This window comes from Sardina pilchardus, chromosome 2, assembly GCF_963854185.1.
Source record: "Sardina pilchardus chromosome 2, fSarPil1.1, whole genome shotgun sequence".
In the NCBI taxonomy this organism is placed as follows: domain Eukaryota; kingdom Metazoa; phylum Chordata; class Actinopteri; order Clupeiformes; family Clupeidae; genus Sardina; species Sardina pilchardus.
In genome coordinates, this window is record NC_084995.1 from 14,345,777 (window position 1) to 14,358,970 (window position 13,194).

The 13,194-nt window shown below is 45.4% G+C and overlaps 1 protein-coding gene across 1 annotated transcript in view; it reads right to left on the minus strand.

The window, feature by feature from the left end:
* cdh7a (cadherin 7a) overlaps positions 1–12,793 on the minus strand; it is a 48,574-nt gene extending 35,781 nt beyond the window's left edge. The window contains exons 1-2 of the mRNA XM_062554335.1: positions 12,558–12,793; positions 1–220 (exon numbers count right to left, since the gene is read on the minus strand). The exon at positions 1–220 is cut by the window's left edge and continues 75 nt beyond it. Coding sequence (XP_062410319.1) covers positions 1–220; positions 12,558–12,713 — 376 coding nt within the window. The 5' untranslated portion in view covers positions 12,714–12,793. The remainder of the gene's footprint in view (positions 221–12,557) is intronic.
* Between the last annotated feature and the right edge of the window lie 401 nt (positions 12,794–13,194).

Consider the following 13,194-nt stretch of genomic DNA (forward strand, 5'->3'; position numbering starts at 1 on the left):
GGACCTTGATGACGAACTCGGACTCGGGCTCCACGGGCCGGCTGGTGTGGTAGTCCAGCGCCTGCGCGCGCAGCGTGTAGTAGGCCTGCTCCTCGCGGTCCAGGCGCTTGATGGCGTGGATGTCCCCCGTGTCCTCGTCGATGGTGAAGATGGACGAGGCGCCCTCACCCATGAGGATGTACTTGACCTGGCCCTCGCCCTTGTCCACGTCCGAGTGCAGCTGGGGGGAACAAAAGGCAAAGAGAGCGTGAGAGTGAGGCTGTTGCAGGACAGCCATCTTGGCCACTTCTCGCTGGCTGTGCTTGTGAAATCCAATTTAGGGTCTGTGCAACTTGACAAGAAAAGCTTGTCAAATGTTATCCAACTGAAGTAGCTATTTATGTGCTAATGCCTGCCAAACAGTGCACCAAAGTCTGGGGGTCACAACAATTTGTTTATGTTCTTTGGTTTGGTTTTTGATTGCATCTGCATACCTACATTCACACACACACACATACACATTTTTGTCTCATCTTGGCAAAATCCATTTGAAGTTAAAATGGACAGGTACAGTCAGCCTAAGTGTGTCAACATGAAGAGTTTCATCTTCACAGTCATACTCCGCACAGTATTAGATTACATGGGAATACATGAATAACAATGGTGTTCTACCATACAGCCTTGTCTTGTACAACCAAATACATCACCTCCGAACAAGTGTAGCCTTTCAAGTATCCTTCCCAGTGCCCCACTTTGTAGGACACACACGCACGCGCGCACACACACACACACACACACACACACACACACACACACACACACACACACACACACAGTGTGTGTACATACAGTATATATATGTTCCTTAACCACGTTTTTATGCCATGTTCTGGCAGGTCACTTAGTTTCTCAGTGAGATTTGCATTCAGACTTTTGGATATCTGTCAAGCACTGTTCTCCTCTTTATTTCCCCTTTTGGGAAAACTGGTGATAAATATGGCTGATTTAACAGAATACATGTAATATTTAATAAATATGGCTGATTTAACAAAAGAGCCCAACAGACACCACAGTACCCTCTGTGACTTTTGAATGACTTCACAGACTTGCAATCAAATCAAAATACCACTAAAGCCACTAAACACACCATCAGCAGTTACACAGATACAATACCACCAAGTGCATTTCACTTGTCACTGATAAACTTTTTTACAAAATGTCCTTTTTGTTGAGAACTGCTGATCTTAAATGTTCTGTGTAGCCTACCTATGTGTCAGTGTGCCCTTCACTCAGACTGTCTGGCTCAAAAGCTTTGTTTAGTGATACTCCAGAGTAACAGATCCTCTTTCCCCAAAAATACAAAAAAATAAAGCCAGTGAACCACTTCTGGCTACAGAACACAAAAACATTTCATATAGGCCGGTACAAACCTAAGATTTTTTTTTTTTTTGCATGTGAAATTTCACATCAAGCGAGACTGTTCCGAAAGTTTTTTATTATTATTATTGCAACAAACTTCGTCCTCGGTGTGTACAGACAAATTTGAATAGCCAGCATAATTTCATGCGAATATTTCATTCGAAAAATTTGACTCTCTATTTGGAAAACGCCTTCCACCATCGTAGCAACATTGACGTTTACATGATATCTAAACACAAACCTGTTACCAAATTCCAATACCACACACATGTGTTCCACAGAAGTGGTGAGCAGGGCAACACATACTGTACTAGCTAATGAATGGAAGTTAATAAGGAGCTGCAGATGTTGGGCAAAAAAAGCCCTCAAACTGATGTATTTTCTCAAACAATGGCTATGAATGTTATTTTATATTCGATAGAGCTATTGTACATGAACGAGGCTATATAGCAGGATTAAGGGGTGGAACGGGGTGTTTTGTGTTTGTTAAGTCTGTTGGTCTCGTGTCTGTGTCTTTTGGTTTGTAGTAACTATTTGCTAATAAAAATATATTTATAGACGGAACGATGTCTCTTGCATTGAGTAAAACGAGCTTGTGTGCCTTTTTGAGCCTGTTACTACTGATGTTAACAGTTCTCTGGGTGAAATTCCAAGAGTCTGGCTACTTCAAAATACTGCTCTTGCTTCACATGCACCTAGAAGATGCTATATTTTGTACCCACAGCGCCCATTTCTATCCATTTCTACTCAGAATCCATATTCTAGACTTGAGGCCAATGCAGGATCTAAGTATATCTGTAACTGTAGTTATTTTGAGAGAAAATACATTCCATGTCTCAAGGATGCAGCTAGGTAAAGTGTAACTGTCAATTTGTGGTGTAACTCATGCATGTCTAAGATAGACAAAAAAAAAAACATTGTGCTGATTTGTCTCTGCTTAATAATGTTCCTGCAAAGAGTTTTTACCATTTACAAATACCATTTGCCTTCAACAAATGAGGTTATATAGCCTAGTTTGCTGTCCTTCATGCAATTTATTGATGTGAGTTGTCACAGGAAAACACACTTTTGTGATCACAAATAGAGGGAAATCCTGTGAAGAGGTGTGTGGGAAGTAGAGGTGAGATACATCTGGAGGGAGTGTTAAAAGAGGCATTTCTACGCCTAAGGTCATTCGTTTTGCTTGTTCATTCGTCAAAGAGCAGTTGAATTCCAGCCCTCCTTTTGAGTCAATGGATAATCCTTCTTGTAATTTTGCAAAACCACGGAACTAGTTTTTGCATCAAACGTTGACACCACTCCCCCCCCCCCCCACCCTCCCCCCAAGCAGTGGAGTCCTTGTAAATCAGATCAGTGAATTCATGTCACGCTATGACAGCCACTGCAGTCTGTACAGATGCCATTTTAAGGGCCAATCCTCTGCAAATAAAGCGTGTGTGTGGGTGTGAGAGGGGGCCTGTTTGTGTGTGTTAATGTGCTTGTGTGAATCACGCGGCGCTCTGGCTGCTCAGCCTGCCTGCTGACAGGCCCTCCTCCCTCTCACTGCCTCCTGCCTCCCTCCTGCCTCTCCACTGGGCACCCATGCAGCAGCAGCAGCTCCCCGTGTGCTGGAGAGGAGCGCAAAACACACGCACGCACGCACGCACACACGCACGCACGCACGCACGCACGCACACACACACACACACACGCACACACACACACATATGCACAAACACACACACACACACACACACACGCACACACACACACATATGCACAAACACACACACACACACACACACACACACACGCACACACACACATATGCACAAACACACACACACACACACACACACACACACACACACACACACACACACACACACACACACACACACACACACACACACACACACACAGAACCTGACCGGGAGATCAGGACTGGAACAGAAGGCCACAATTGTACAGACAGAGAGAGGGAGAGAGAGAGAGAGAGGGAGAGCTCAAATGAGAGGAGCAGCAAGGGAAGACAAGATACAGATGACAGAAAAAGATGACAGTCTGTTTGTGTTTGTGTGTGTGTGTGTGAGAGAGAGAGAGAGAGAGAGGGAACAATGAGGTGAAAGGTGGAGCAGCAGAGGGGAGGAGGGGGCACAAGTCAGTATTACAGTAAAAAGGGAGCGAGAGCAAGAGAAGCCCAATCTGTGGGGGTGAAGTGCACGAGAGCAGGCCGCTAGGCTAGCTGAGCTCCATCCTGCTCTCTGGCATGAGCGCCTCCCAGCCTCACAGAGATGCACTTCTCCCTCCGTCCCCTTCCCTCGCAGAGACTAAATCACTGAGCCTCCAGTTGGCAGACTAACTCACACATCCCCTGTCCATCACCCCGGCCATTTTTAGCTGAGTCACAATCTGAGCAATCGCTCAGCCGCAGCCCGCGAAAGGCTTTAAGTCAAATTATTTAACCCATAGGGACATTTTCTCCGTCCTGACAGCACGTTACATTGGCATCCGGAATCATACTAACAAGGAAGGTTATATTTGAGCGGGAGCACGCTGATGAACTGCCGGCCGATCTAAATGCAGCGTCTGAAATTAAGGGCGAATTAGTGCGCCCCACTGCTGAAGGACTCTGCTAATATGTGCGGGCGGTACAACAGGCATCTCGTTGTGTCTGTGCCCCTCAGGACCGATGCCAGGCTCTCTCCCTGCCAGTGTATTACTCTGCAATAAAGGGAGACAAATGAAGACTGTCATTACAAGGCTGTCATCTGTCTTTGGCAAGCGCTGGGGCCCAATTACATTCCCAGATTACCGACGCAGCCTGTTTTACACGCAGCTAATTTAGTGTTCATCTGTCGCCTTCCTCCTGTCCCGTCCTGCTGGAATGCCCTTAATATGATGTCCTCTTCCCCTCCAAAATATCATCTGATGACAAATACGGCGCTGCCAGCTCTGCCAACAGGCGTCAATTGCCTCGTTCAGCGTGAGCCACGACAAATGGCTTTCAATTTACAATTGACTTTGCTCTGGCAAAGCGCTGATGCTAGTGTCATTTCTTGAGTGGTTGGCATGTTTCAGCGCTGGTGTTGTCGTGCTTTCAGCGCAAAGTGTCATGTCAATTCATTTGCATAAATGGACGTGTCCAAAAGTGACCCCTTTTAACACTCAAAGGGTCAACTCAAAGGGCTCCGATCGTGATTGAAAACACAGCATTTAGACCACTTTTGCATGCGTTTTTTTAAAAAGTGACCTCTAAAGTGAAATGACCATGGAAACATGCCCATGAGCTTTCACACCATTTCAGTCACACAGATGGATGATAACATTATAGTTATTTTACAACGGTCAACAGCTACAGCAAAGGTTTTCATAATTATATGACTGAACAAAATCCTCCAAACAAATTGTTTGACAAAAAAACATGTCAACAGGAAAAAAGTGGCAGAAAGGTCTACAGTACTTCAGCACCATTCACATGAGGCTAGAGCAAATGGCTCTTACCATATAAGTCACAAAGGCAACGCATAGAGCTGCAACATGAGATCATATTGAAATCTGTAACACTAAAAACCTGACTTGTTTTCTAAATGAGCTGTCCAAAATCTTACGTAGACACTAGTAAAACCTTTAGCCATGAATGCCAAGATCCTTATGGGAGATGACCTCAACTAAGGGGGCGAGGGTCCAAGTGGATACATACGAGCCTGTGGGAGCTTCACTGCCGGTGGTTGTGAAACGACACGTGATGTAGCGGAAGTAATATATTGTGTCATCATGGCTGTAACATGGTTAGAGTGCTTTTGATTGGGATTCCAGGCTGAAACTCTCCACCAGGCCACCAGCTGGGTGAAATATACAGAGTGAAAAATCACTTGTGACGGTTTAGAATTGAACAAGCTCATTTCCACAGCCCTCCCCGTCATCCCAGACGCGCGGCCGCAGCTGCAAACAATAAGCACATGCTCTTGTAGGAAATGTGTCAACTGGCATTTGAGAGATAAAATATTGACACTGACCACATGTGACACAGTCGTGTGGGACATCAAAAGCGGCGCTCGGCGGCGCAACACTGTAAAGCCACCGTGTAAGTGCCCAGGAAATGAGAGCTGAGACGCCGCCGCCGCCGCCGCTAGCAAGAGGCTCCCCTGAGCTCCGCTGACCGCTGCAGGCCTCTCGGCGATAGCCAGCGATGGTGCGATAGGAGGAAACGGGAATATACTGTAGTCTCACTCAAGGACATACAGATAGAGCACCATGCCACACATACAGCATTCATAATGTGATTTCAGAGTAAACATCTCAGATGTACTGCTGGGGTAATTTTCAATTCACCCAGTATTCACAAGGCATTATGCATACACTCATGGGGTGATAAAGGGTAATAAAGCATTTATAAGGTCTTGTAATCATTCACATAGTATAACTATTGTACATACTGTACCCCATCTCTGCACTCATAATGCATAATGCACTCTAGAAGTGCAACAAAGCATTATAAAACATTCTTATGACCTCTTGATAATTGCAATGGCACCTTTGATATACAGATTCTTAGCAGATTCTGTGAATTCACCAAATAGGTTTTTATGTATACCCATATGTGGCTCCATGCAAGGTCCATAATATATGTATCTTGTTTATATTTTTCCCAATACTGCTTTCATAACTGCACCTAACAAGAGTAACAAGGTCCTGGTGAATACTCTAGGTAAGTGAGATGTACTGTATGCATAATAATTCATAAAAAGGCCATAAGGCATCATTGCAGACACTAAGTAAAGTAGCATGATTGGACACTTTATAGATTACATGCAACTTGAAAATCCTAGAGGATATAAGCACAAGGCTTTTTTTCTACCTCTGCCAAGGAGGTTATGTTTTCATCAGGGTTTGTTTGTTTGTTTGTTTGCTTATCTGTCTAATCTGTCTGTTTGTTTGTTTGTGTGTTCGGAAGATAACTCAAAAAGTTATGGATGGATTTTGATGACATTTTCAGAGAAGGTCTGAAATGACCCAAGGACGAAACGATTACATTTTAATTGGGAGTGATCCATATCACCGTCTGGATCTGGGAGGCGGTTATGTTTTCGCTTGGTGGAGGTCCGTGCTCTCTACTCTGAGGTCTGAGCTTTTCTAGTTTGAACTGTTTTTACCAATATTCTTTGTCAGATTAATAATTGAATTTCAGACTTGTATGGCTACCTTCTTTATACTACCATTATTGGAGTCAAAGAAGCTTTATTACACTTTGTGACACTTCAAGTTGTAAGGCTTGTAACAAATCTTAAGGCGAGACACTACAGGTGATTAAGGTAAAATTTTGATTCTATGTTTTTTATGATGCAACTAACCTTGCACCGTGCACCCAAACACTGTGGAGAAGCAAAGCTTCCACTGATGTGTTTGACAAACACAGAACTTCACTGAATAATATCAAGAGTTGAGTTGGAACGCACTACTTGCTGACTTGAGGTTACAATGAATGGAGTTAAGTGAATCAAGCACTTATAGAATGAAACGGCAGATATGAATCAAAAGCACAAAACCTGTTGCCAATGGCAGTGGCCTTTTTTATCAACAAGCCAGAAATATACAGCCTGCAGATGTTAGGATGGCCCACTCAACCCCATGAGAGTGTCTGCAGCAGCTTTCTGAGGAACAGTGCGATCATTTCTCAATAATGACGTTTAATCAATGAAAGACTACACATGTGGACACGCAAAGCACTCTCTTTGAACAGCACAATCCTATCAGCAATCTGCCAGAAACATTTTGTTGTGCGCTTTTCAGCTGAGGGGTCCCGAGAAGTTGGGGTGGATGCAGGACAGGCGTTGTTGACGTGCGGCGTAGGCACCCAGGTGTGTGTGATATCTCGTCTGTCATCTTCTGAGCTTCCCTGGAATCACCTTAACAAACAGCCTGAGCTGCCACAGCAATTAAGATCCAGCAGACAGACTCGTGATGTAACAAAGAGAGCACCACATCCCCACATCGCCATGGCATCCCCACATCACATCGCCATGGCATCGGTATGCGATGGCTCCTTAACCCACGGGACTGATTGCTCAGACTTTCTGAATGCCATCTAATGGCGTGAGCGCCCCCCCTCCCCCCTCATTGTAATATCCGAGGTGAATCAACACGTAAGAGAGTGCTATATAAATGCAAATGCCTTTTTGCCGCATTGTGCTGCCGATCCATTCTGGAGAAAATCTATGCCTCCATCCATCCACAGACACCAGCCAAGAGTCCTCTCCTTTCAGCCTCACCTCCCATTCATCTCATTAAATCTGGAGGTGTCAGCTCATATCATTCTCCCAACAAAGAGGGGGGCTGCCAGCTCTTATTAAAGAGACCTGCTCATACGAGAGCCTCTACGCCGTGTTTGTAAGTACCTGCAAGGAACCCCATTCATTATATGCCATTCCAAACGTCTTGGTGAGGGGGTGGGCTGGGCTGGGCTGGGCTGGTCGGAGAGGGAGTAATCTGTATGCAGAGTATATATCTCCTGACCTCTTTATGTATATCATGAATCCATATGGATGTGCATGCACCTGCACCTGTGTGTGTGTGTGTGTGTGTGAGAGAGAGAAACTTTGTCTGTGTGTGTGTGTGTCTGTGTGTGAGAGAGTGTATGTGAGTGAGAGAGAGACTGTGACTTTGTGTGTGTGTGTTCATGTCTCTATGAGTCTGTGCTTGTACGTACAGCATGTATGTGTGTCTGAGGCCATCATTGGCCTGTTAGCCGGTGATTGCCAGCCCGATGGCTTTCATGTGCGCTCTGCCGTCAAATGGCCATGGCAGTGCTGCACGCAGTCTGGGACCCAGATGAAACGCAGCCCCTATCTGAGATGTGTTGCGTTTCATTAGGAAACACATGTTCCAAATCACTCCAAAGAGGATTTTGGGGGGGGGGGCTTGTTGATCCCCAACATGAAAAGGCTGCTTTCTGCTCCACTATTTCATTTTGCTTAATTCGACTGCTGCGAATCATTGATGTGGTGGGAGGGTAGCAAGGAGTGGTGTGCACATGTTTAATCTCCCGACTGGCTGACCAAGGGCTTTCAGTGGCCAGGCCGGGGGTGGTGCCTCCTCACTGCCAAACACTGTACAGGGACGGACAGAAAGAGCGCGCGCACGCGAGAGAGAGAGAGAGAGAGAGAGAGAGAGAGAGGGCGTGCCAGGTCTGGCCCTCATTAGAGGCACATTTGGTTTGTGCGAGTGTGTGTGTGTGTGTGTCTGCTTGAGAGTTTGTGTGTGTGTGTGTGTGTCAGTGTCTGTGTGATTGAGTGTGTGTGTGCATGTGCGATTAAGAGTGTGTGTGAGTGTGTGTGATTGAGAGTATGTGTGTGTGTGTGTGATTGAGAGTGTGTTTGTGTGTGCATGTGTGTGTGTGCGTGTACAGTATGTGTGTGTGTGCACGGTGTACGGGGGGAGGACGCGGATAGAGGAGGCGGCTGAAGAGCAAGTTGGTTTTGGCAGCCCAGAAGAGGGAAATGAAAATGCAAATGGACCAGCGCTGCAGCGGATTCCCTGATGCTCCCGCGCCAGCATCCAGCATCCAGCATCAAAGGGCCCGCACCAATTAAGGCAGGCCTCAAAGCCCCTCTGGCCCACGCGCCATGCCCCGCACCACACACATGCCCACTCACTCACTCACCCGCCCGCCTGCCCGCGCCCAAAGCCATCGGACACTCAGCGTCCAGGGATTCCTCCACTTTGGGACGTGGAACACCGAAGTTGAGTATCGGTATTGACGGACACACTGGAGAGGACACCATGCTTTGAATGCAAGGGGTCCACTAGAGATGGACAGAACGGCGTGTTCTCCACTCACACACACTTGCGTGAACAAAGAATGTGACGATGGTACACTGACCATCATGAAAAGAGACCTATTAAATTCCAAGGATAGCCACTCTGTGCTGCTCTGCTCTTAAACGAGCTGGTTAAGTGTGTGTGTGCCTTCAGTAAGGACAGAGGTCATTAGCTCTAATTGTTGATATTACTGAAGTCCTCCTTGGAGACACGAGCATGCATTATTCATCCTGCGCTCCTTGGCATTTCAGCCTTCTTTAAGTCTGTTTATTAGATTCATGTTCCACTGTCTCTAAAAGGGCGCCATCGGTCACAGCACATCAGCACACAGCTGGTATCAGTCTACAATCTCAATCAATCAATCAATATCAATATAGAGCCTCACACAACCGGAGATCCATGTTTTACAGGAATCATAAATACACAGTACTTAATTATCATAATACAGCATACTGTATGCAAATATCTCCAGGAACTAGGCGTCTGAAGCCCGTCAAAAGAGTGTCGATGTAAAGAGTGTTGTACGGCCCTTTAAAAGTGACCTGGTTGTTCTCGTAGCCTGTAGTGAGGTGTGCAATGAGCAACATACTGTAAACACCTAGATGAAGCAACACTCCGGCTCTAAAAAGTTCAGAAGCCTCTTAGAAAAGTGCGAACAACGCGAGACTCTCAAAGAGATGGCATCCGAGAGTCACTGTGGTGCGAGACAGGCTTTGGCATGCCAAAGCAGACTTATTTCAGCCACACACTGTTCCACAGAGAAAGGCTCTCTCACAAGACTCCGCACAAACTATTCCTTGAACAACAAAAAGGCTTATTGACATCAAGGCTGTTCAGTCCTTTAATGGGACCACAAAAAATTACTTCCATTCTACGCAGGGCAATCAGGTGATGGAAAGGTCACTGATGACAAAAGGTGCAATCTAAAAAGGCATTTGTTAGGGCTAGTGTATTGTTCTCAGGGTATGCTGAGCAGAAGACTGCTCTACTGTGTACCTTAGTGATACAGGTCAAGTATGCACATACACAACAATACTTGCTGCCGTTTATCTATTGAAAATAGGAGAATGGTGCTGCTGAGACTGAGCTTAAGAAAAACCTCTTTATCAAAATTCAATGAAAGCACCTCTGTTGTCACATACTTTCCATACATCTGGACTTCCTCTGCCAAAATGTTGGGCATTTGGATTATGTTCACCCATTACATGAGTCAGATTTAGATCTACAGGATTCACCACTTTCTTCCAGCAGATCCAGTACAACTACGTTTTTACTTTTTACATCGCTATACTTACTACAGAGAGATGTTTGAATTATGGAATTATGGTGGATCTTAAGAAAAGACGGCAAACTAATCTATAGGAACTTCAAATTATCCAGTAGGTTCATCAGTAAGCTGTCACATCCGGCATGTTATATCAAGACAAATCTCCCGCTGTAATGATTCATTATTAATGATCTCACTTTGTTCTATAATTAAACAGGATCAGGACCCGGACGCTGAAACTTGGAACTCGGTCTAGACTTCTGGAGTGCAACAGTAAAGATCAAAGAGCACTGCACCGACCGCAAAGCTCAGAGAACTTCTGAGATGGTCAAGAAACACGCTGTTTCCGGACTTCATGTCGAGAAGACTTTTAAGTGGGTACAAGGAGACACTCGCCTGCTTTGATAACATGATATTTTCTTTCTTTTCAGAAGACCCTCTGCATGGTCTGCAGGATGCTCTGCAGTGGTCTTTGGACTGGTTTAGTGTGGCACATACTGTAAATCCCTGGTGGCTGCAATTTTGGAATTTTGCCTTAGAATCCATCCATCAGAGACATTTGGAAGGAATCCAATGTCTGCTTCTGGGTATGTATAAAATACATACAAACATTTTAAAAAAAATACCAAGTGACACCACTATGCTCCATCCTACAGATGAAAAAGGACGCAGTTCTAAAGGGTATCCATATTCATCCTGGCATACCGATGGGGGGGGATCCCTGCCTTTCCCTGATGTCAATTAAAATGTGAAAATCAAACAAACTGGTCATGAAAAGTGTGTGTGTGTGAGAGAGAGAGAAACAGAGAGAGAGAGAGAGAGAGAGGAGAGGAGGAGAGCATGATGGAAATCTCTTAGGAGACTGTGAGGTTCAGTAAGGTTCTCCTCCTTTGTTCCCTGGATCCTCTGAGCTTGCAATCCACCGCTATCACATTCACACCATCCAAGACTGAGGATCAAACACCATCTCAGGCTGTTATTAAACTGACACACTCCTCTGCTGTATTCTGCACCAACATGTTCTGGGGGTGTTAATTACATTTAAAAGATGAAGGCGAGCTTTGATGACCACTGTGTGTCGACTTAGAGTTGACAAGTTTTGACTATCAAAAACCAATATGCACATACTAATATCAGATGAGCCTCTTTGATATGGAAGGCCAATGGTAATGTGTACTACAACTAAAGCACAGTGGAAATGTAAGTGTTCAATGGAGGGAGGTCTTTTCAACTGTCTAGAGCTGTTTGCTAAAGGGTTGGAGGTATTTTACCAATGACTTCCTCATTTGCACTTTACTTTAAGCTGCCTGTTCATAACAATTCAACAAACTTTTCCTTTTATGTTTTAAGCTTTTAAAAAATGAATTAATGACTTTTGATAAGTGAACCAAGTCCACTCAAAATCAACTTGATCTTCTGTTCTTGCTGGTGACATTTCTTACACACACAGAAATCTAACCGTTTGGTAAAAACATTGGCTGCTGTGGCAACTATCGAAATACTGTATGATATTGACAAAAAGAAAATACAGCTTATTTCCACTTTTCCATTTGATTTTAACATCTCATCATCCTCTGTCTAGAGCTAGAGTGGATTTGCATAGCTAGAGGAAGCACCTCAGTCCCTTTGTGTACTTTGCACTGTCTACAACAGATATGCTCCAGTTTCAAAGAGACGGCCACCTGAGCAGACAGCTTCTAATACCCCAAGAGCTGCTCAAAATAAACCTGCCACATGAGCTGCTCGGCGAGTGGCAGATGTACCCCCAACACCAGGGCATGGGTTCCCCCACCTGGGACCCAGGTACCATCTCATCACCTGCCAAAGCTCTGGAGCCACTCCATCCGTAGAGGTCACTATCACGGGGGGGCGTGGGCGTCAAAGGGCAAAGTCAAAGCAGCAAGCTTGTGCGTCACAGAGAACCACCTCAAACCTCTGCAGTGCGGTGGCACCTGAGGTAAATTTAATTAGACTCGTTTCTCGTTCTGTCAGAGCTGCCACTGAAAGCAACGAACAAGGGACAAACTCCACAAGCTCCATATTAGCATAGGCTGTGCTGTCAATGTCTCTATTTTTAACATCGCTCTCTTACCTTGCCGACGTAGAGCGGTTCATCACCTGTGAACTCCTCCAGGACAAAGAATTGATTCCACACCCAGCTGCGCTTTTGTCTGTGGGCCAGCGCTCTTGCACTGGCCCTGGGGGACCGGTGAGGTGCCCGTGGGAGGGGGACTGAATTTAGAGTCATCCCGGAGCACCCCAGCTCCCACTGGGCCACCAACAGCAGAGCGGCCTGGCTGATCACATTCCAGAGAAGAGGCCTGTACACCTTCATTTGGGCAAGTGGAGAAATAAAAAGAATAAAATAAAACAATATGCTATTTAAAAAAAAGAAGAAGAAAAAAAACCGAGGGCAAAGAAAGTCTGAGAATTGACGGGAACAAATAGAATCCAGAAGTGTCTTGAAGAAGCTCAACACACACGCTGCTCCAAATCTGACTTGGGCTTTTCAGCGTGTCTCACAAAGCTCCAGTCTGGACTGAAATGGTGGGCTTGGTATCTCTCCACAGCATCCGGCTCGAAGGACCAACTTGACTGTAACAGAGCTGCTGTCCTCTCACCTGGAGTAGAAAAGGAGAGAGGAAAGGTCAGTGGTGGTCAGAGAGAGAGGTAGAGGTAGGTACATGTTATGGCATACTGCCCAGTCCTCTCATGCATGGTAAATCCAG